Below are 23,099 nucleotides of genomic sequence, written 5' to 3'. Positions count from 1 at the left end.
TGCAATACCGCAATTGACCAATCAGAATCGAGTACTCAACAAAGCCGTGTAATAACAGTACTTAAAATCTCTCTTTTACTCAGCACATTGCCGAAGGTCTTGGCTTCCACTACTTTTCTCGTTAGGCGACGTATTATAAATCTGGAGACTGCATCAAGGCGACACTGATCTGTATCAAACTGGAGAAAATTAGATGTCTAAAGTCATTTTACGCAATCTGGAAGCTTTTCTGGATCACATCAAATCCTTGACTCTGGTGTCTAAAGCAGAGGGCGCCTGATCACCTTGCATGCTCCTCCCTCCCTGGTGCTTTGAATGAATTAATTGCTTCTATTAATCTGTTCATTTGGTTATGTATTATTATTCTCTCTCATTTTTGAAGTTTCAGGGTGAGGTCTTCTACCCACGTGTTGTGCTTTAAATGTAAAAAATGTGTAAATAGGTAGGTGCAACCTTCTTAATTTCTATGACTAATAAGATGATTTTTTCTTACTTTTACTAACACAGTCTGTGTTTGTGTCGACTGTATATAGTAGCTTGAACTTTAAGGTTGTTGGGTTTAAGAGCATGTGACCGGTCTTGGAAACGACACTGTTTAGACATCATTATGTTCTTTGTGGGGACCATCACCACTGCTGAGTTGCTTTGGAGGATATAAGTTAAAATACGGATGTTGATCTTAACCTCTAATGTGTTGTTGTGTCTTGATAACCCACCAAATGCTTTTTAAACTAATGTAATAATAAGGAAATGTTGAAGATTAAATCTGTAATACAGTTGTTTCCTACTCACTTTGTTGTAGTTTGAAAGCTAAAAACAGAAGGACACGTTTTAGTGTCGACATATCCTTTCATGTCAGACGATAGAGAGAAGGGAGCTCACAAACCACAACTAAACGGGGCACTTCTGGTTGGCTTGTGGTTGTTTTACATTAACAAGTGAGGTCTGTCATGGTCATCTAAAGCTGGAGGGATGGGTTTTGGGCCCCTTGTGATCTAATAGGGACCACGTCCATGTTTTCTCAGCCCAATGCGGGCTGTGAGGTTGCTCTGACATGGATGCAGACAGTGATCCAGATTTTTATTGCAAGCAGAATTTCCAGCATCTAAACTGATTTTGATCACATTTTGGAATCGGTATGAAAACTTCGATATGAAGGATTTTTTTTATGGTTGGAAAGATCAACTTTTACATCTGCTTTCCATTCAGTTAGAGCAATACAGAAATGAGGATTCTCACCTAAAACATATGGCTTTCTTAGACCAGGAAGAGATACAGATATAGATTAGATATAATATAATATAGGAAACTGCTTTAAAATGACTGCAAATCTGACAATCCATCATTTTGATTGGACGGTTTGTTTCAACTGAGTACAACCACAAAATATATCCCCAGTTTAAGTTACAATCTCTAAGATTTGGTTTCATTCTCTTAAGCCACAATTATGGTCATCTCATCTCATCTTCAGCCTCTTATCCGGGGTCGGGTCGCGGGGGCAGCAGCTTTAGTAGGGGACCCCAAACTTCCCTTTCCCGGGCCACATTAACCAGCTCTAACTGGGGGATCCCGAGGCGTTCCCAGGCCAGTGTGGAGATATAATCTCTCCACCTAGTCCTGGGTCTTCCCCGAGGCCTCCTTCCAGCTGGACGTGCCTGGATCACCTCCCTAGGGAGGCGCCCAGGGGGCATCCTTACTAGATGCCCGAACCACCTCAACTGGCTCCTTTCAACGCAAAGGAGCAGCGGCTCTACTCCGAGTTCCTCACGGATGGCTGAACTTCTCACCCTCTCTCTAAGGGAGACTCCAGATAAGTGGAAATCACAGGTGTGTTTCTGGATCTCACTTTTACTTGTTTTTAAAGTTTCTTTTCTTTTCTTTTTTTCAAGATTATTTTTTGGCAGTTTTTCATGCCTTTATTATACAGGACAGGACAGACCGGACAGACTGTAAGTGTATTGTTAGAAGACTATGGAATTGAAAATAATAAACAAAGTCACAACTCCAAAGTGAAAGTTACAGTTTTGGCATTTCAAAAAAACTGTTTGTAATAATCTCAATGATTCAGAGTATGATATCTCACCTGACTTTTAGCCCTCATAAATGGAGCACTGACATTGCAGATCTTCTCATTCCTCAGTTTGTCCTCAATGAAACACTCTATTTTAATGTCAGAGTTGTCCTGGATCCAAAAAATAAAAACAATTTTGTTTAAAAACACAGTACTGGTACCTTAAATCCAGCATTTATCTCATATCATCTGCTGGTCAAACCTGACGAGACTTGAGAGAAAATATTTTAGACTTCACACAAGATTTCACAGATTTAGATTTCACACAATTTAAGAACATTTGTCATTTTCAATTTCAATTTTCTTGTCATGAACAAGAGTTTGGCTGATAATAATGTACCTTGACTATGAGGCTGGAGAAGCGTAAATTGGGTGTGTAGCTAATATTCAGTCGAGCATTGTAGGCGTTCTCTCCTTTGTTCTCCAATTGGACATCCATCACCATCCTCCTCCTGTTTCCCTCTAGAATCCGCAGAGATCCCTCGGCCCCTCCTCCACTTAGATGGCGGCAGAAAGCGCCACGAGACTGCACAGGCTGCGCGCAGAACTGACTGGAAGGCAGGGAGGGAAAGAAAAGTGAAATCATAAGTAACACAGCAGCTGAAGATACGTTTTACTTACAGTTACAATCTTGAAGATCTCAGTTTTCGTTTCGTTGTTTCGTAATTTGAGGTGTGATTTTGGATCTTGCTTTCACTTCTTTTTGAAGTTTCATCGTCTGTAGTCATCAATCTTTTCTTTATTTGCACGGCAATAGAAACTGTTCACTTTGCAACGATAGCAGAAACTACAAAAAACAGTATTCTACTTCACAGGTTTGAAATTCTTTACATCTGTCATCAGCCATAGACCCAATTTCCACTTTGTTAAATAACTATCTACTATAATAAAAGTAGATTGTGACTTAAGCGACATTTTTTCAAATTGAAATCTGTGTGTAAATACCGTATGTCTGTGTCTTCTCATGTGTGTACCTACTTTCCAGTCATCAGGTCGGTCATACTCTGCAGTGCGAGGTCGGGCATGCAGCGGTCGTCCTCATCACAGCCGTTCCAGAAGGGCAGCTAGCAAGAGAGACATGCTTTAGTCAAGACAAAGAAACTACTCATCCTTTCCTTTCCATGCGTACTTTGATAGAATGAGATGATCATTGATGGGAGCATTTTTCAATAACTTGAAAGCAGAGACAGGATAAGCTGTCACATTGTCTCTCACCTCAGTCCTCACGACAGTAGGCCAGCTTTCATCCAGAACTGGTCCTTGGGCTGGATCTTGTAGCCCCACTTGTGCAGAAAACACTATGGGCCGTGCGTAGTCTGTGGTCTCCTAATATACAACATTAAGTTCAAAGATTAGCCTGTGGACTTACTCATTTATCAGGGCACTTTATCTATGGCACTCAGATATTTTGCTCTTAAAAGGTTTACACAAATGTACAGGATGTAGAAATGCTCTAAATATATTATTATTCTAATCTTATCTGAATGTGCAGTGTGTGTTGGTTTTGACCAATGTGGGAGACCGATATCAATCATGACATTTTAAGACTAAGGTAGCTGACTGACTGTTTTATTGAATCCAACATTTATTTAACAAAAACTACAAATGTCCAGTGATCTGTCAGAATTCACTTCTCGTAAAAGAAACCCACACAAATAAAAACAGTATTTTAACCTTTGAATGAGACTAGATTAACCATAACCTAGGTACCAGAAGAATCTGCAAACTCCAGATTTCCAGCTGACCCAGCCCTGGGCAGGTTTTTAAGCGCCATGCCATGTTACTGAACATTACCGGCATTCTCTGTCCATCGCAGCTGACCAGCCTCAGGTCAAACTGTCAAACTAGACAGCACCGATCAATTATGAATCAAGATACTGTTTCGGTAGTGCCTGTATCTCGCATAAAATGTTTTCAGAAACGCATTTTAGTGTACTGTGTAGCTGTAATTTCAGAAAGTTTGTGACCCTGCAGCCATTTTTTTTCCTGCTTGTAAACACACCAAGCACTGCCTAAACCTGCATGTGTTGATCAGCACTGTTGTAAAAATGCATCCAGAGGCATTTTGTTGTGCACCATTGGCAATCGACAATAAACCAAGAGGTTCCAGACTAAAACACATCTGCAAATTAGTCTGCCGACGCCGGGATAGCTAACCCTTTTAGTCATTTAGACGACTAATCTGTCATTTTAACTAAGGCTTTCTTAGTTGATTAGTAATTGTGGAGATTTTTTCATGCTGAATCACTCATTTCCAGGAAACTTGCATCTCTGTTCTGGGTGATTTTGCACAATTCTTTGTGGAGAAACTTGGTTTTACAGAGCTGTACAAGACTGAGAACTTCTTTAAAGGAGGCCAGCACCACACTAACTAAACACTACTAAAACTTTCCACAGTATCCAACTTGTAAGGTAGTCTATCTCTCAGCCACCTCACCTATCCAAAGATAGGGTAAACCCCTGGGATACGTCTTGGATTAGTCTTGGGACTAATTATTAATTTAAATTAATAAATAACAATTTTAAAGCAGACTCCCTCATCGCTCTCTCTTTCCCAACCCTCATCATGGGCCTCACCATGACGTGGAAGTAGATGTGTTCGCAGAACTCTTCTCCGGGAAAGAGGGTCAGGTTTTGAGGCTGCAGCTTGCTCGGGTTGTCCAGTACAGCCCGAGGATTGAAACGTCTCTCCGCAGTAGAGACATTAAATTTGATCCCTGTTGGAGGAGGAGTTAAGAAATTACACTTCTATGAAATTACAATCCTGTTCAAATGTTTCTAAGACAGATGGACCTCTGTTCTTACTGGAGTTAGTGCAGATTCATTTACAAATGCCTGCACGAGGCTATGGTAAATGACTCATTGTAGCAGTACAATGCAGTATTAGCTCGACTCTGAACATATGATGAATGTGTGACCAACATATACAAGAATCCAAACCCTCTGGCTTCAGGAGTCATTTCCAAGCCACATTGTTTAAAAAGGCTTTTCATTTATTGCCTCGTGTTTTCACGGCATGAGGGAAAAATCTACTAAGGGTGAACTTGTGCATGAGTTGCATTTGATGTCAACTAGAGAATTAGAGGGAGGGAGAAATCTTATTGCCTTATGCAAAAAGATCTGCGGACATAATGGACACTGCATTCAAAGCTTTGCTCCACCTTTCACCACATCACGGTGATCATTATCAACTATTATAAAAAAAAAATCTTTTTTTTATAATAAGAGAAACTTAAATGGTCTTCCAGTTTCAGGAGCAATTTGGCTATAGCACATATTCATCCTGTAAACAGATATTTGTATAAATAATATTAACTTACTAAACTAAAAAAAAAAGTTCCATTTTATGCAGTAGACCACAGTGAACTCACAAGCACCAGCACATCTGCCATGCGTTACTAGCCAGACACGACAATAAGAGGAAAATTAAATAAACGTGTTCCACTGTATGCAACCAGCGAAGACAAGATCAGTCTCTACGTTCTTCCTACTACTCTGTTTTGACACGCTTGATAGATTTGATAAAGATGTCCGTGGGTCAAGAGGTTAACTCCGAACACGCTTCCCCTGCACCTCTGCTTCAGAGAAGCCCAATACACAGTGAAACTGGACCCCACCATCATACTCTTAAAACAAATTGTAAGTTGAAACCCTGCTGTTACATGAAGGTGGGCTAACACCCATCTGCAGGACTGAGTTGTCTATGAGCCGTCACCACCACTGGAGAATTAGAAACAACTCTATTTTTTCAACTGTTTTTAAGCCTAATAAAACAGAGATACACTGGTAGATACATTCCAACCAGCGTCCACACAATAAAAGGAACATCTGATAGCACCAGTGTGGTTCAGATATACCATTTTTAGAGGCGGCAGCATTAGCTTTGGCAGAGAAAGGCAGTGAGATCAGAATCTCTTACTGATTGTAAAGAAACGTTTTGTATTGGCGCCACTCTGGATGGAAGGAAGGAGGAGATGAAATGTCTCTTGGAGCCAGAAGGATGTGTGTGTATATATATATATATATATATATATATATATATATATATATGGAGAAAGCTGAATGCCCTTTCTCACTTAAAGACAGCCTTGTTTCACCCTGTTGTGTATCACAATCCATACAACATCTGAACTATATTGCAACAGATCAGAAATATAAATCTCTTTGCTCAAATGTATCGGTAAAAATGATCTGTTTAAGGTTTGACACTGACATTATTTGGAGGTTTCACAATACCGCTGGCAGTGTCAGCATCTTCCTTTCAAGAGAAAATATATACATTTATACTTTTCCTAAGACTCGGTTTATATCTATAGATTTGATAGGAATAAGGGTCTGCTTAACTAAAAGATGAAAGAGGGTTTTATTAACCTCTGCAAGATGCCAAACATCAGGCAAAGAAGAGCAGGGGGACTTGGAAAATTTACTGAAATACTTCCACAGCAGTGGATTATTTTTGCTGGCTTACCAATTTCCTGTGTGGGAGGAATGGCTGTCCTGGCAGTGATGTTGAAACATACAATGGCTGACATACAGGTCACATCTTTTCCACCTCTCTGACAGTCCTTCACAAAGATGTTCACCTTACTGGGCTCAAACCTGATAGTGGTATATATCCGGACAACACTTTGTGACCTGTGACGACATAAGAGTGTTACAGGTGAATCCAAGTCATGACCTTTGACACTCAATAATATATCATTCTTTCTCAAGGTGTCAATAAAGCTCTGAGTGTTTAACAGTAAATGTTACAGCGAGGAAATCACAGCATGGAAAAGAGGAGTTTATTTAAAGTAACTGATGAAATGTATTTAAAGAGCTGGGACTAACTTGTGCTTTTGAAGAAATAACTGCAATAACCGTCTTAAATAATATAGCAGTATTATTTACTAGTTGAAATACTAACCAAAGAAGAACAGCAGCACCAAGGGAACCTACTGCCAGGTCCACTAAACCATCGTTGTTCATGTCCATAGTGCCGTGAATACTGCGACCAAAGTACAGCAGGCCAGGAGCCAAATCTGCAGCTGCTATCCTCTGAGAAACAGACAGAAGAATCTGATTACGAAACGGTCATAATGACAACAGCCACAGTTTACAATGTTGTGATTAAAGTCATTTTTGAAGCTGGCTCCAGAAGCGAGTAAATCCCCATAGAACACCATGTTAAAATGTCCAGTTCAATAGCAGAAATAAACATGCTAATGTTTCCTCTTTAGCTAATTTCCCTGTTCATGGCAACTGTTCAGGGGCATGAATTTTCTTATAACTCGCCCGTTGAAATATATTAAGGCTTAAAGTATTAAACGCATAATTAAGGGAGTGCTGCTTTGACTGACGGAGGGTTGACGTCAGAGGTGGACAGATTTTTGGATTAGCTGGGAGGTGGCGTTGGGCAGAGCCACACACATTTGGCTTAATTTTGACTTCCCAGAAACCAGTGGGTGAAGTCACAGAGATCACGACCATATTTTAGACAGTCTATGCTGCAGCCTGTTCCCTGCTGGCCCTCTTGCTCCTTGTCTTGTCGTGTTTGCCTTCACTGACAGGTGGCCTCTAACTGACCTTTGGCTTTTGGACCAAGTAAACATCTTGCACATTTGGATACAGTACTATGACTGAAGTACAAATGACATTTATTTGTATTGACTTTTTTATTTTACCTAAAAGGTGATAAATGAAATTAAAAAAACACATGGGATGCTTTGTAAAATGATCAGGAGTAATATAAATAATTAAAGTCAATAGGCAAAAACAAATTGTACAAATGTACTCTTTGATCACCTCCTACCTGTTTGTATTTGCGTAGTATTCTGTTGTGTTGGCTGAAGAAAACATAAATGGCTCCTTTGTGGTCATCCTCCAGAGGGGCTCCGACCACCAAGTCATTGAAGCCATCACCGTTCAGATCGGGGACAGGAGCGAGCGAGGAGCCAAAGCGAGCGTTCTGGCCACCATTATGGATTTCCAACGCCCCCTCGAGGATGAAACGATTCTGGGGGATGAAGGGAAACATAATGATGCACGCCTGTGAATATATTTTTTATACATGTTACACAAATCATTGTAGTCTTGCTCCTATCCTATTCCCCACTGCATACAAATCTGAATTTCCCTTTAAGAGAAAGTTTAGATCTTTTAACGTTATAATTTGAGATTATATACTGGTATTGACATTTGACATTAGCTTTGTGGGGAGTCCCCGGAGTAGGAGAGTACTCATCACAAAAAAATGAATTGCAACAATCAGGGTCGGTGAACAAAACCATTTTTAAACCACAACACAAGATGAAAAAAACCTTTCATGTATTTCCAGAGCTCGATTCTCCTCCCAGGCACTGTGTCCTTGAGTATGAGTAACTGGACTAAATCAACTGGAAACACATTGGAACCAAAGAAATATGATCTGATGAAATCTGCTCTTTCAACATAAAAAAATAAACTCCTTGTGTGTTGTTTATACCGTCCACACAACTTCTCACTTTGTTTAACTTGCTCCCAAAGCATCCCTTCCCACAATCCACTGTAAAGACAACAGCTGTGTGCATCTTGGACTGGTGCATTATGGGTAACAACCCAGATAGTTCACCTTTGTTTGGGCCTCCAAAATAGGATTCAGATTTGGCTGAAGGGTGCATTTCTTTGGCTGCATGAGTCCCTTGTGGAGCTCTTTCCAGCAAAGTGTTAGTTACTAGTTTCTCTACAGTGGCGTGCTTCATGTGTATATACTGTAAAGTATCCGATATCATATTTTATGTATTACCCAGTGTTTTGGAAAATTGGACTTGACAATGTACTATTTGAAGTGTTGGACCCTTTGCAGTTGCTTTTAGATGGCGTGCTTTGCAAATTTGTATAGCCATCATCTACAACAACTCCCTGGTCACTATGTAGATATCCAAAAGGCTCCCATGCCTCCAATTTAAGATGATTTTGGCAGATATAAGGCTGGAGTTTGCCGTTCTCTCTGACATTTTTACAGCTTTTCTCCTTGATGCTTTGGGTTAGCGGCACGATGACTCTCACACACAAAACAAACCGGCGCACACACAGACAAGTTATGTGATTTTTACAGGGCAACAATGCATGAATCAGGACACCGTAGACTTTCTTTAAAATACTCAGGTTAAGCATGATGTCATGTAGCCACCGTTATGGCAAAATCAATGAATCCCGACCTACCTAGTTAGAGGCAACGAGAATGTCTAGAAAATCACAATCAGCATGCAAATCCTGATATATCAAACAAAACATGACACACACGCCCAAACAACATACAGAAAGCACATGTTGTTTATATAGTACAGGACAAAGACTTTATTGAAAACTGAAGCATATGCCAAAAGGACATTTTTCAAAACAGCACATTAACTGTAGGGAAAGTCCTACTGTATGTCTAAAGGGTACATCTATGCCTTCTGGCAGGTCTGAGTGATTTCTTTTTCAAATGATCTATCAGATGTCTCATAACAAGACTAAAGAAGAGATTGTTGGCCTCTCTCTCCATCCAGCTGGGTTTGTTGTTTCAGTGTCTCAAAACCATCTTTATTCAACTAATCATGTCAGAGTTTACACAGTACAAAGTAACAAACAAGTTTTTTTTAATTCTTTCCTCAAATGAAACAAAAGATAAAGTTTGGATAAGCTTCTGTGTTTTCCACACAATCCTTTAATTCTGCCTTTTTGAACTCCAATATCTTTAACATCTGGCAACAAAAAAGTGAGGAATTTTACCTCTAGGTCGTAAAAGATCTTAAGAACGCCTTATAGCTTAAGTGTATTTATTTGAAGTTCTATTCTTAGTCAGATGGAAAATATCCATGTCTTTGAACGCAACTACTTGACTGGAAATTTCACCAAATACTTCAGTCCATCAGTAGTCTTGCATATCATTGCTCCACTTGGCATCCCAGCTCATAATATAATTTAGGGTTAGAAGACGAAACATGAGATCACTTGTTATTATAGTTGAATAAATGGGAAGGGAGTTGATTCAGGGAGGTAGATTTTACTTTTCGGCTACCTGATGTGTGCACGTGTGACAAAGAGGGAGACTGATGGGGAAATAGGGAAAAATATATTCAGCGCTATTTAAATTTGAAACATATGGTTTGTGAGGAGGCCATGAAGGGTCACGGCCATTCTGCAGTGGCTCAGCAGTAAGTTATAATTGCAGCTTCTTTTCTGTTGAACTGCGAATGGAATCTTATTTTCGACCAGCTGCCAGACTTTAGGTAACTTTTTTTTGAGCTTTGGACTTAAAGGGCGCACCCATTTTAATCCAGTACAGTATCATGGCAATGTAGGTGTGTGTGGATGGATGAACGCAATTTGGCTTCCCTCTGCTGTGGAAATCCCTGAGGAGCAGCGCATCAGCAGTCTGTCTAAATCTGACAAATGGCACATTTTAGACGCATAAATCAGAAAAATATACGTTTAAGTTTTGCTCATAGTGCTTGGTGCAAAGGCAGGTCAGTATCAACTTGCGGTTGTTCTTTAGTATTTAACAATAATTTAGTAATGATTGACTCTATCCCAGATATAACTCTCATATATTTCTGATTAGTCAAGACAGCCCACTCATATGAAGTTAAAATGAATGGGAAAATATCTACGGTAAATAAATAAGACAAGTCTACAGCGACGCTAGCAGCTCTGTGAGGCTGTAGGTCCTGAAGATGATCCATTTGATATACAAATAATTCTTATAACCGCTTTTCACTGTAAATTGAATTATTATTATTAATATACACCTTATACAACTCAATCCTTCTTTATGCCCTTCTGTATTTGATACGGATGCACAAGGCACTCATTAGCGTCATTTACATGAGATGTACCTGGCTTTAAACTTTAAGAGCAAGTGCTCCAGAAGAAAGAGCATGTCTGTGTAGGACACAGGACTTTTACCTCAGGATACCATCGTTTGTGACCCGTGTTTCCCACGCATAACTTAAGATACATAACAAGTATCATTTTAACCCCACTCACAATCTTTTCCTTACCAACCTAACCAACTGTCTTTGTTGCCTAAACATAACCAAGTGGTTGTGTTTGAATTCACAACCTTTACCACATGTCACAGGTTTACAACAGTGACGGTAGTGGAGCTTCATAGTTTGATGCGCAGGGTTATGCAATGCATTGAAAAGTAACGCACAAAGGGTCCTGAACAAGCGTCTATAGGTGGTTGAGAACTTTGGTTGAGAACGGGTTATGCACATCTATTAAATGAGGTGCTGTCCTGCAGGTAGACATAACAGAACTCTGTCTTTGCTAAGATATGTTGATCTGGATTGAATGTCCCACATTGCCATGGCTAAAGCCACACTGCTTGCTAAAAATGGATAGCACCATAGATGCTCGATGCCAGTGAAACTGCATTTGTGCACACAAGTCAAGTCTGCAGAATCACATTGGATGTGTTATATTCCCTGTAGCCACAGGGATACATTTTTGAACCAGCAAGTCCAAACTTAAATAGTTTCCTAGAACAATAGCACTGTGCAGCATCTACCGCAACACCTGAATCGACCACATCATGATAATTAATTACCCTGAACATGTGGCATTAAAGTCCCGATGATGACAGGCGTTAAAAAAGAGTGATTTCTCTCTGTTTGTGTTGTTTTTCTGACAGACTCTGCGAGCTGTGATGTGGTTTGGGCCACACCAGATATTTAAATGCATCTTCCATGTCTGGTCCATGGATACAAAACAGCTGAAGACATTTATTATTCCAATGAGTTAGACAGACCTGAAGCACTGAGAAATTTCCTTCTATTAAAGAAAGTTTTCACCTCCAAATGGTTGGCTGGAAATGGGTTAGAAGGGGCAGAATACTTTCCTGTTGAGTTCATTATTAACATCTATAAAAGTCTGCACGCTGGCATGGCAGCATTTTATCTGCACATTTGATCTGGACAAAGTCATGTGTCAAATGTCTGCTTGCGGCATGTCACTGTGTAAACTGTGGCGCTGGAATGCAAAAGAGTCTGGTTTGGCAAGTGTTACCGGACACTTCTGGTGAGGAAGAAATTGCTGGAAATGTCTGGAGTTTGAACAGGTGTTGACCCAATTCTGTGTCGGAAATTGATTCATCTCTGTATGTGTCCTCCCTCCCTGCGTTTGTGTAAAGAGTTTATACCCACCAGCTCTGTCACTCTGTAGATATAGACCTTTCCCTTCTCCAAGCCTCCACTGAAGAACATGGGTGCTGCCACCAAAAGGTTGTCAGTTATACCATCTCCGTCGATATCCACAGGTGCAATTTCACTGCCGTAGTAGGAGCCAATCTGAAAGAGACGTATATGTCATGTCATTCTAAGATTTTTATCATTTATCAGTTTGAATTCCTTAAAGGTGCTTTACTTGAAAAAAGATATTAATGTTCTGAATGTTGAGAACAGCTCCTTTAAAAGAACGTATTACATTTATTATGTATTAGCATTACTGGTTGGTTGTGTAGCCTGAAATTCTTCTTCTTCTTCTCTCTTCTTCGGATTAGAAACATCTGACTATTAAAAAACAGCTCTTTTCTCAGGAGTAGTAAGATCTGTGCAAAAAAACATCTGCTGTTCTGGATGAGCTGTTGCTGACAAGGTACAATGTAAGCTGCTGCAGGATCACTTCAGGCCTTCAGCCTGTGAAGGGTTGCCAGTTATGTGTGTGTGACACTTCCCTTCAAAGGATGATTATTTTTAAACTTAATGTGACTCAGATAGTGGGATTAAATTATTTTCTGTTCACCCAAAGTCCAAACATTGAGATTATAGAACATTAACAATAATAATTTATAGCACCAAATAAAACATAAACAGTAATAGAGACTACACATGTAGTGAAAGTGTCAACCTGCACCATCAGTGTAGTATGTCATGTTTATATCATTTGGATGTAATAGTGGAGCAGAGTCATTTTATTGAACTTAAATTTCTAATTGAAAATCCATTTGGCTATAGTCTCTTTCCATTTTTAAATAATGCATATGAAACTGTTTCCAGCCATTTGATTTATTTCAAATGTTACTGAATCTGGAAAAAAAATAATTATTTCTTTCGAGAGTTAAATATAAAATATATAGAACTTCTGGGTACTAAAATATCAAAACCAGAGGGGAAGAGGAGATCTATCCCAAAATCTGGTTGTTGCACATAATGTATGATCATGAAGAGATGCCCCATGAGCATGTTTTTATTCATTTATTTATTTTAAAACTTACTTAGCTGTCCACAACATACTGAAAATACCTAACCAACTATTTTTTTAAGCAAAAAGGTCACAAATAAATGTAATAAAATGGGACACAAAGTTCACAGAGTTTATTCTACAGACATGGTTAAACTATTGACTCGTGTCTCATGACTGTCTACAAACCTTCCCTTTTTTTGTGAAGCAGTTTATACTCCAACAGTGGGACACAGCTGATAAGCTACAACAGCTTTGGGCTCTCCAGGTCTCTGTTCCTATAAAGATCTGCACTGACAAGACAGCTTGCTATTGATCAATTTAGCAAATCTCTGAGTCACAGTTCACTAGTTGAACCTGACACAAAAAAGTACACATATTGCCTTCGCCCACCACGGGCAAATCCACCGATTGCAGCAATTAAATTTGAAGAATGAGTGGAATGGAATCAGAGTTTGATCAACGCGCCTTTTTCCACATATTTTGAGTTGCTTTTACCTTTTAAAAATGTTAGTGAGTAACAAACTTGTCGATTTAAAGGACTACAGTACATATAGAATTCAAAAAGGTCAGACTTTGATCATCCCAAGAAGTACAGTAGTATCAAAAACAACACCGCTGCAGACATGCTAATGGACGGCGAGCAGTGATTGATAACAATGTCCTATGAAATTCCTAGTTGTAGGCATTCTTCCAAATCACACAGGACTAAAGTACATCAGTGTGCAACTGGCCTACAGCTGATACACTTTTCATCAGGCAGATGAAGTGCTGGACGCTCCAGTACCTGCTGGCCTTTGAGGGAGTGCAGGATGGTGAGGTTGCCCGAGTTCTTCAGAGTGAAGATGATGACTTTGCCGGTGTGGTTAAATCGTGGAGCTCCTGCTACGAGTAGACGGCCGTTTCTGGCTGACACCACAGACGTCACAGTATAACCTGGTGTGGCATAAAACATAAAGGTTTAGAGACCAAAATAAACCATATGGGATATTACATGTTATGTTAGTAATCATCCTTTTCTTCTATTGACTATGGATCTGTAAAGGATGTAAACTGATTGTGTCTCATCTCATCTTAACTCATCTTCAACCGCTTATCCTGGGTCGGGTCGTGGGGGCAGCAGCTCTAGCAGGGGATACCAAACTTCCCTTTCCCGGGCCACATTAACCAGCTCTAATTGGGGGATCCCGAGACGTTCCCAGGCCAGTGTGGAGATATAATCTCTCCCCCTAGTCCTGGGTCTTCCCCGAGGCCTCCTCCCAGCTGGACGTGCCTGGAACAACTCCCTAGGGAGGCGCCCAGGGGGCATCCTTACTAGGTGCCCAAACCACCCCAACTGGCTCCTTTCAACGCAAAGGAGCAGTGGCTCTACTCCAAGTTCCTCACGGATGGCTGAACTTCTCCCCCTCTCTCTAAGGGAGACTCCAGCCACCCTCCTGAGAAAACCCATTTCGGCCGCTTGTACCCGCAACCTTGTTCTTTCGGTGATGACCCAGATTTCATGACCATAGGTGAGGGTAGGAACGAAGATTGACCGGTAGATCGAGAGCTTTGCCTTCCGCCTCAGCTCTCTTTTCGTCACAACGGTGCGGTAGAGCGACTGCAACACCGCCCCCGCTGCTCCGATTCTCCAAACTCACGCTTCATCGTCCCCTAACTCGTGAACAAGATCCCGAGATACTTGAACTCCTCCACTTGGGGTAAGGACTCATTCCCTACCTTGAGTAAGCAATCCACTGGTTCCCTGCTGAGGGTGGCTGAAGTCTCAACTGATTGCGTGACAGTCAAAATGCAGTAAAGATCCCAGACACCTTGCTTTGTTCCACTGTCTGAGTGTGCTAACAGTTATTGGACCAGACTTTTAACTTGAATTTCATAGCAGTGATCTGCATGACGCAAGGAAAAATAGTAAAAGTTTGCAGTTTGAGGATTTGCAACTCAGTGAGCTGCATTCAGTTACGCAGAACTGGATGTTCTGGTTTCTCAGGTTTCTTCTTCTATTTCGTCTTTTCCCACTAAAAATTCCACTTACGCCTGGTATAGTTTTCCACCTTCATCTCTCATCTCTATACCCCTTTTTCCCCAGCTTTAACTTTCTCCCAGCCTGTCCAAAATTTTGCTTCCACCTCATATTACTATTGAGTCTAGAATGGCGTCCATTGGCAGCCTGGTGCATAAGCTGAGAGAAAAACCACTGATGGTAAAAGCAGAGGTCTGTGGTGGTGGAGTGACATGGGGTTGGATATGATGGAAAGCACTGGAGCAATGGGGACACTTTACTGAGATGGGTTGCAGCTAATATAGTTAGTGCAAAACCACAGTTCTTCTACAAGAACAAGAGGATGTGAACAGAAATTAAAGGTTGGTGGCCGTGGGAGCAAATGTTTTAAACTGTGTTTAAGCGTAGCCTTCGTTATTATTATTAGAACATTGTACCTTCTCTACATTTCTTCTTCCATCATCGACATATCCATGACAATCTAGTCATGATTTTTCCACTCCTTGGAAATAATTTCTACTCACCCAAGTAGGCACCGTGGTTTTTGAGCTCTTCAGGGAACTCCTGTGTGTAGGAAGACTTGGGAGGGACCACCTTCCCCTGTCGTGTTTCCTTCAGCACTGCTCCGTTCCAATCGTAAGCCCCGACTGCTCCCACCAGAATGCCATCCTGTAGGGGAGGTGCGGTAAAGTACAATTTTATAATTTAAACATTAGAGTAATAGAGAATCATCTGGTTGCCTGTGCCGAACATGTACGTAACATAGCAATTACTGTATACACTGATGATACACACATGGGACTTAAAGTTTGACCACCGTTTTGGAGCATAGCCTGTGTGTTTGGCTCACTTTAGTTTCAGTGAGAATAATGATGATGCAACTCCACTTGTGGCGAAACGTTATCTTGGTAACAGTGATAAACACAAGGGTTTGGATTACTTTAAAAGATTATGAAAGGAAATCTAATTAAATGTATCCCTCTTTCTCTCTCCTGCGGTACATCAGATCACTTTCATGCAGATGTTGCTACAACAATAACATATTGAGCAAGTCTATATATATCCTCAATATGTTCTTGTTGCAGCAATTCACTTTTAGATGGACCATTGATTTATAGACCATCAAAGTGACCATCAAAGTGAATGAATCAACTGAAATCTATTGAATCGTCTCTCCTGGTCCTTTTCTCATGGGATTATAAGGCACCTTTATAAGACATCTTTATTTACAGTGCAGTAGAGAACAACTCCCAGCAATGATCCTCACAATTCAGTCCAACTTGATCGACAAGTGTAATCATCTTATACAAGAATTTCTTGTTCTTGACCATGCATTCACTAAATACAACTTTTTCAGACAGTGATTTCAGATGATGTGAGCCATTCATCTCCATAAACTGACTTCCCTTATGTTGTTAAAAGAGCATGGAATTCCCACTACAGAGGGCAGTAAAAAATAATTTATAAAAATGTTTTTATTTCTCTCAGATTCCACACAGAACAAATCTCACTTTTTCCCTCTTCTATAGCAGCGTACCGGGACCACTTCAATTTGAAGAAACAGTGTGCAGTGTTTTTCTTGAATAATAAAATAAATAAAAAATCATATTAAATTTAACAGTAAGTCGACAGCTTTGGTTTACACCATTTGCCCAGTCGTGTTTAACATTGTGAATCATTTTCCCCTTTATAGATACAGCTCCAGTCTTCCCCAGGTAAAACTTCTTTGCTGTTTATTCTTTTGGTTTGTCCAAATTATTTATGAACCTATTTCATAGCCACGGCAAACCTTCCACTGACACTCCCAGGGATCGCACCCTGTATCTCCTGATTTTTCATATCTCAATAACAATCACACAATATCGCATTTTATAGCGCTATTTTTGTAAACTCCTGTGGGAACTGAATGGAACAAATATGCATTTTCTATTTGTGTATCTTGATATGATATCATCAAGCTCCAAACTGTATTGAAGACTTCTTCACACATGGAAGAAAACTACTTGGTGGAACTGAATTCATGATAGCAACTTTATTAACACTCACAAAAGCTACAGCAGAACATTTTCACACGAACACAAACTATAAAGAAAGCAAGTCTGTTTTGCAGTATATGTTCAAAGTCCATTATCAAATCACTGCTTAAACTTGATCCTTGTGTACTTTAGATTGTAATTTAACAAAGGAAACAAAACAGCAAGTGCACTTAGCTGCAGACACGAGCAGGGATAGAGGAGGCCTTTTCTATCTTTCATGGTTCACCATACTTTGTATCACTGACACTGTAATTATGGGGTTGCTGTACTTAATAAGCTCATGTTTTTTTTCTTGCTGTACACAATATGCCGACAACACATTTTCCAGTGTTTGAGTATGCGGCTTACGATTCCTTCCTGAAAGATGGAATTGTGTGCTCACCACGCTCACACTGCGTCACTTTCTGACAGCAGCTCTACGCCAATGTGGTCAACTGTTTTGGTCAAAATGGTCTCCATGGCAAATGAATGAAACTCCAAAACATTTCAACCTTATAAACCAGTGACCTATTTCTACTGCCATTGCATGCACGGTCACAAGCCTCACTTTGATTGGGTGAGGGGGCCAGATTTGTTGTTTTAGATAAACATACAAAAGTGTATAGAGGATATATACACTTTAGACCAGCTCAACAATCAAGTAATGTATATCCTCTATTGTACTGTAAATACTGGAATCACAGTAGACACAGAGCCTTGAGATTATTTTCCTGCATTGTTTAGTTACAGTTAACAAAACAAACAGAAGACTGAGAAACTATTTTTGCAGATGCATGAAACGTTTATATGGATAGCATATGACATAAGCAGCCTTCAGAGTTGGCGCATATTGCATTCAGCAAAACCATCTGGGATTTCGGGACTGTTTTTCTCCTTTAAAGCCCAACATTCTTTCCAACAAGTTATCCTACTCTCAACACTCAGGTTGGTGTTGTCGAGCATCTCTGGAATCTGGCCTTGTGGACAGAATTTCCAGCCATTCCTGCCACCCAGCTGCAAATTCTGCAATATATTTATTTTTTTCATCGTTAATGGGATATATTTTATTTCTCCCTGGACAATTCACACTGTGAAAGGGAACTGGAACATTAAAGTGGATGCATCAGCAAAAAGGGAGGAATTCAAAATCAACAAATTTGTATGAAGAGCACGTACAAAAGATGAGATGTGTCTTGTCTCCCTCTCTCAGCTGTGTCACCCTCAAAGCCAGCACACCTGCAACAATCTACTCTCAGATACAATCAAAAACCACTCGGTAAAGTTAGCGGAAAAACAACCCACTCCGCAGCAGAACTGTCTCAATCTTGCCTCAGCTTCTCACGAATATGTTTCCCTGGGGAACAAGTGGTGTCTCATTACCAATCATTGCACAGTTGAAGTGGAAAAAGGCCTGTCTCTTCTGTCAGGGCCCCCTAAATCAGGATGACCTAAACCTCTGGGGCCACACAGCAGGCACCTCAGGGGGGGACTGGAAAGTGATAAATGGCAGCTTGTGGGGAGGACTTATGATGAGCCAGAAATCAAGACAATGTGTGTTGTTCTACATGTTGACAGATGATATGAGGCTACGTGGTAGCAGAAGTCAGACTCACCTCAACGTTGTGTGCGGAAAATCCCGCTTGAGACATCTGGAGGCCAAACGCTGTCCCATTCTTACTGGTTCCTGTGTAAACAACTCAGACTTTTACAGTTTGAACCACTGCAGCAAAAAAAAGACATTTAGGCTGCCAACCACAAACCTAAGAAGAGCTGTGGCACGCAATATGGATGTTTCACACATTTTTCTGTCTCCTTGACTAATCCATTAATTACATTTTTGTCTTTATCCAAGTTTACAGTATGTAAGTTTGTATTTTTCCACAGAGAACCATCGTATTGTTGGGTTAAAGATAAATCACCAAATATGGAGTCAAAAGGTTTTCATGCAAATGTAGCAGTATTTTACTAAGTAGTTTATAAGGTCTGCTGCTTAGTTCTAAGAACTTGAACTGATACACTGAAAACACTTTGAGTTGTTTTTTATTGTTTTAGTTAATTCATTTTCCAATGTTTTGGATGTTTCCAATGTCTTTGGCCTAAAGACTCTGCGAAATGAATGTAATGTAAAACCTTCCAAACTGAAGATGCGTTCTCCGAGTGCGTCCACAATATCTTTCAGCGCTGACTCATCCGTCACATTAAAGAAGTGTTTATCATCTGGGTCGCTGGCAATGTACTTGATTTCATTGAGGAAGGCCTCAGGGTTGATTCCTCTACGGTTGTAGTAGCCGAGGACCTGTGAAGAAACACTCAATCAATCGAATGAATCCGTCACGTTTAAATATACCTACAACAGGTTAACATTAGCACTCCATGAGAAGCTTTCAGAGGATTATGGTTTTCTACACCAAAGCCAGTGCTTTCACTAATTCCAGCTAGTTTTCAACCAAATGACTTCAGAGTTTTTGCTCAGATGTCCATGCCGAGCTAAGTCACTGGATGGAATCAAGTGTGCCATTAGCTGAACCAGCAGTGGCACAAACCAAAGAAGCATGTGGTTTGGAGGAGATATTTTACACCTTTAACTGCACTCCCGATGCACTTATAGTATTTGGAGCTCTCCGGGGGCTCAAGTGTTTTTGGCTCCATTCAATGCTGAACTCCATGAGGTTACCTCATTAATGTTTATGGTGATTTAATACTACACTGGAAATGTATTCAGAAAGTTAAAACTCATAAAGTGTAAGGCATTAACCCAGGTAAAAAAAAATAGGTCTGGCAGACTTACAGCAATGGCATAGCGGGTGATGCCATCCTTGTCACTGTCCTCGATGACTTGCTGGAGATCCGCACTGTCATGTGACTCTCCATCAGTTATCACTATCATCACTTTCTTTGCACCGCGTCGGCCTCCTTGTTTAAAAGCTTGTGACCTGTGAGCATATGTTGGGTATGATCAGTGATATAAACCACAGAATGGAGGAGCAGTGAAGTAGTGTTGCTCATTTGTACAAACAGAGAAAGTGTACCGTGCTACGTTGATGCCAAGAGCTGTGTTTGTCTCCTCTCCGCCCCGTTGGTTGATACTGCGCGCTCTTTTCACCACTTCTTCAACGGATTTGTAGTCACTGAGTTTGAATTCATGCACTACCTTTTCACCATACTGAACGACTCCAACCTGTCAGATGAAACACAGTGACAATGATCTATCACAGTTAATAAGAGCTCTGTCTTCTTTCATGAGGATATCACAGGCACAATAAACCTGAGACAGTATTTGAGATAAAGAAACTACTGTACAAAATAAGTCCAGTATTTGAATGTATGCAACAAGGAACATAAACAATATATCTCATTGATTTTTAGTGTTCCTTCCTTTCTTACACACCTGTATTTGACCTGGTCCAATATAGAACTTCTGAAGGATGTTGATGAGAAATGCCTGCACTTCATACCAGGGATAGATGGAGTTTGAGCCATCCAGAACAATCACTATGTCCATATAGGTTTCACATCCTGAAAATTTTTTCAATATGAGACTTCATCATGAGAGAACACATGAATAAAACAGATGTTCATATATGAGGACATAAAACTCTCCTGCAATTAAAAACTGTCCATTAATGTTAGTCAAACACAAAACATACTTTAAGGCTTACTCTGAAAGGCAGGCGCAATGGTTCTGGAAAACTTGAAGCTTGCATTGACTCTTGAGCATATGCCCGTGCTGTAGTAAGAGCTGCCACACTCATAGGACCATAGTGGCCCACAGGCCTGAAACATAAAAGAATGCATTTATACAGGCAACATCATCGACCTCAGCATATTACAGAGGTTCATGCTCTCAGAACACTGCCGTAGGGAGAGCTGCAGTGAGACAACTGTATAATCAAAAGACAATCTTGGGGGATTTTTCCCCCCCATTTTGACCATTGCTACTTTATTAAATGTGTACTTTCTCAGAAGGTTCTGCAGCAACCAACTTTTATTGTATGTTATATCTCAAGACAATAATTTAAATTAGTTTTAAACTCACCACAAAGCTGTTGTCTCTAGGGTTCGATGTGAGCGTCATTCCCAGCCTCATCTTGTCCTTTCGCTCTGATACGTTGGTCAGAGATATCCTTCCTTGAGGGAAAATGAAACTCACTGAGAGGATCTTGGATGCACAGGCTCATTCATACATAAATATATCCACTATCCATCAGAGACCAAACAGAAGTTCCACCATCTGGGACTTTGGTTTGTTATTGGTGTCTGGGCAGCTAAAGCAGCGTCTACATCCTCAGACCAAAACGTTTACTTGACAAAATTTCGTGTGCCTTCCTAACCAGCACAACACATGTGCAACTGGTATGAGAAGACATGTGGTGAGATGTGTGGTATAACACACATGTGGAAATGTATATAAACCATTTTAAAAAACAGTAAAATGTGGAATTATTGGTATGGTACGCACACTTCTGTCTCACACATGCCACCATGATGTTTACTGAGACACTTGCAGAGAAACATACAGACATACAGACAACAACACCTACAATACAAATACAATACATGCCTAAACATTTATCAAGATGTTGTACATTCATGATTGTAATCATATACTGTACTGTATTTTGTGACATTATACCTAAGTTGAGCTTGGAGCAACCGTTGCCATTGGTCCGTTTGCTCAGTGAGCATTTGTAAACATCCCCTGTCTGGTAAGGACCATTCATTTCATATGGAGCGCCCACTAATAACCTGCAAAGACACAAAATCCAAGAGTTAGCATCACTGAAAAGTGCAAAATTATACCAAAGTCTTCTTGACACAGTCTTTCAATAGTTATTTATTGCCTGTAAACAGTTACATTTGTCAATCTTGCTCTACTATCTAACACTAGGTTAGATAGTAGAGCAAGATTGACTATTTTTGTTCTATCTCAGAGTGAATCTTTGTCTGTTATTTAATCTTCTGAGGGAATATGACTGTTAACATCAGTGACCCACAGAAAACACATGGGCTGACCTGAAGAAGAACCTTTATTTATCCTAGGACGTTAACTAAGCATGTTTAATCATGTCCAGCAGCACTAGACTTCACATTTATAAACAGTTCCACACAGTGGAAACAGTCATCTCCTGCATGGTAAAATTATATAGCATAAGCAAAATATGAACACATAACTTCTTATGGATATTGCACAGTAAATAGGAACCATTTTAGTGTGTCAGTGTGAAAATGTGTGTGCCAGTCTTTATTACCACAATATCCCTGTGTGGCAACCAAAGTGTGGTTACGGAGTAGTTAAAGGTGCGGTACTCAAAATACTGAGCTGGGACTGTCTCCACACAGCTCTCATGGATCGTTACCCAACTCATTAAATCAATGCTTTGTAACAGCCCAGATGATGTTTAGCAGGTTTAATGTTTACCATGTTCACCTGCAGTATAGCAGTTTGCATGCTAATATTTGCAAAATTAGTACTAAAAACTGAAAAAGGAGTGCATTTATTTAGTGCCATTTTATCAGACAAAGCGTTTTAAAATTTGCCTCTCATTCATCCAGTTCAGTGTCTTGCTCAAGGACACTTTGACAGGTGACATATAGACAGGAGGAGCCGAAATCAAACCCCCAACATTGTGATAGAGGGACGGCCTGCTCTCCTGTGGGATCCACAGCCCTTCCTGCAGCTGACTCTGGTGGGATTGTCATTAGATTTGCAGGTATGTGGTGATCTGCACACCTGGATAAGTGACACGTTGGAGGAAAGCACAATCTGAGACACACACTGTCACAAATATGGCTGGAATATATATGGGCCAATATAGTTGATGAAGGT

At 40.3% G+C, this 23,099-nt stretch overlaps 1 protein-coding gene across 1 annotated transcript in view; it reads right to left on the bottom strand.

Annotated features, from left to right (window-relative positions):
* itga11a (integrin, alpha 11a) overlaps positions 1 to 23,099 on the bottom strand; it is a 53,534-nt gene that overhangs the window by 9,597 nt on the left and 20,838 nt on the right. Inside the window, exons 3-21 of the mRNA XM_083916113.1 lie at positions 21,906 to 22,018; positions 21,309 to 21,400; positions 20,932 to 21,046; positions 20,661 to 20,788; positions 20,302 to 20,450; positions 20,061 to 20,205; positions 19,403 to 19,568; positions 18,886 to 18,956; positions 15,782 to 15,926; positions 14,046 to 14,194; positions 12,223 to 12,366; positions 7,863 to 8,066; positions 6,978 to 7,108; positions 6,540 to 6,706; positions 4,649 to 4,788; positions 3,287 to 3,397; positions 3,050 to 3,135; positions 2,412 to 2,622; positions 2,084 to 2,182 (exon numbers count right to left, since the gene is read on the bottom strand). Coding sequence (XP_083772239.1) covers positions 2,084 to 2,182; positions 2,412 to 2,622; positions 3,050 to 3,135; positions 3,287 to 3,397; positions 4,649 to 4,788; positions 6,540 to 6,706; positions 6,978 to 7,108; positions 7,863 to 8,066; positions 12,223 to 12,366; positions 14,046 to 14,194; positions 15,782 to 15,926; positions 18,886 to 18,956; positions 19,403 to 19,568; positions 20,061 to 20,205; positions 20,302 to 20,450; positions 20,661 to 20,788; positions 20,932 to 21,046; positions 21,309 to 21,400; positions 21,906 to 22,018 — 2,566 coding nt within the window. The remainder of the gene's footprint in view (positions 1 to 2,083; positions 2,183 to 2,411; positions 2,623 to 3,049; positions 3,136 to 3,286; positions 3,398 to 4,648; positions 4,789 to 6,539; positions 6,707 to 6,977; positions 7,109 to 7,862; positions 8,067 to 12,222; positions 12,367 to 14,045; positions 14,195 to 15,781; positions 15,927 to 18,885; positions 18,957 to 19,402; positions 19,569 to 20,060; positions 20,206 to 20,301; positions 20,451 to 20,660; positions 20,789 to 20,931; positions 21,047 to 21,308; positions 21,401 to 21,905; positions 22,019 to 23,099) is intronic.

Source organism: Echiichthys vipera (assembly GCF_963691815.1).
Source record: "Echiichthys vipera genome assembly, chromosome: 1".
In the NCBI taxonomy this organism is placed as follows: domain Eukaryota; kingdom Metazoa; phylum Chordata; class Actinopteri; order Perciformes; family Trachinidae; genus Echiichthys; species Echiichthys vipera.
This window is presented reverse-complemented; position numbering and strand designations above follow the sequence as displayed.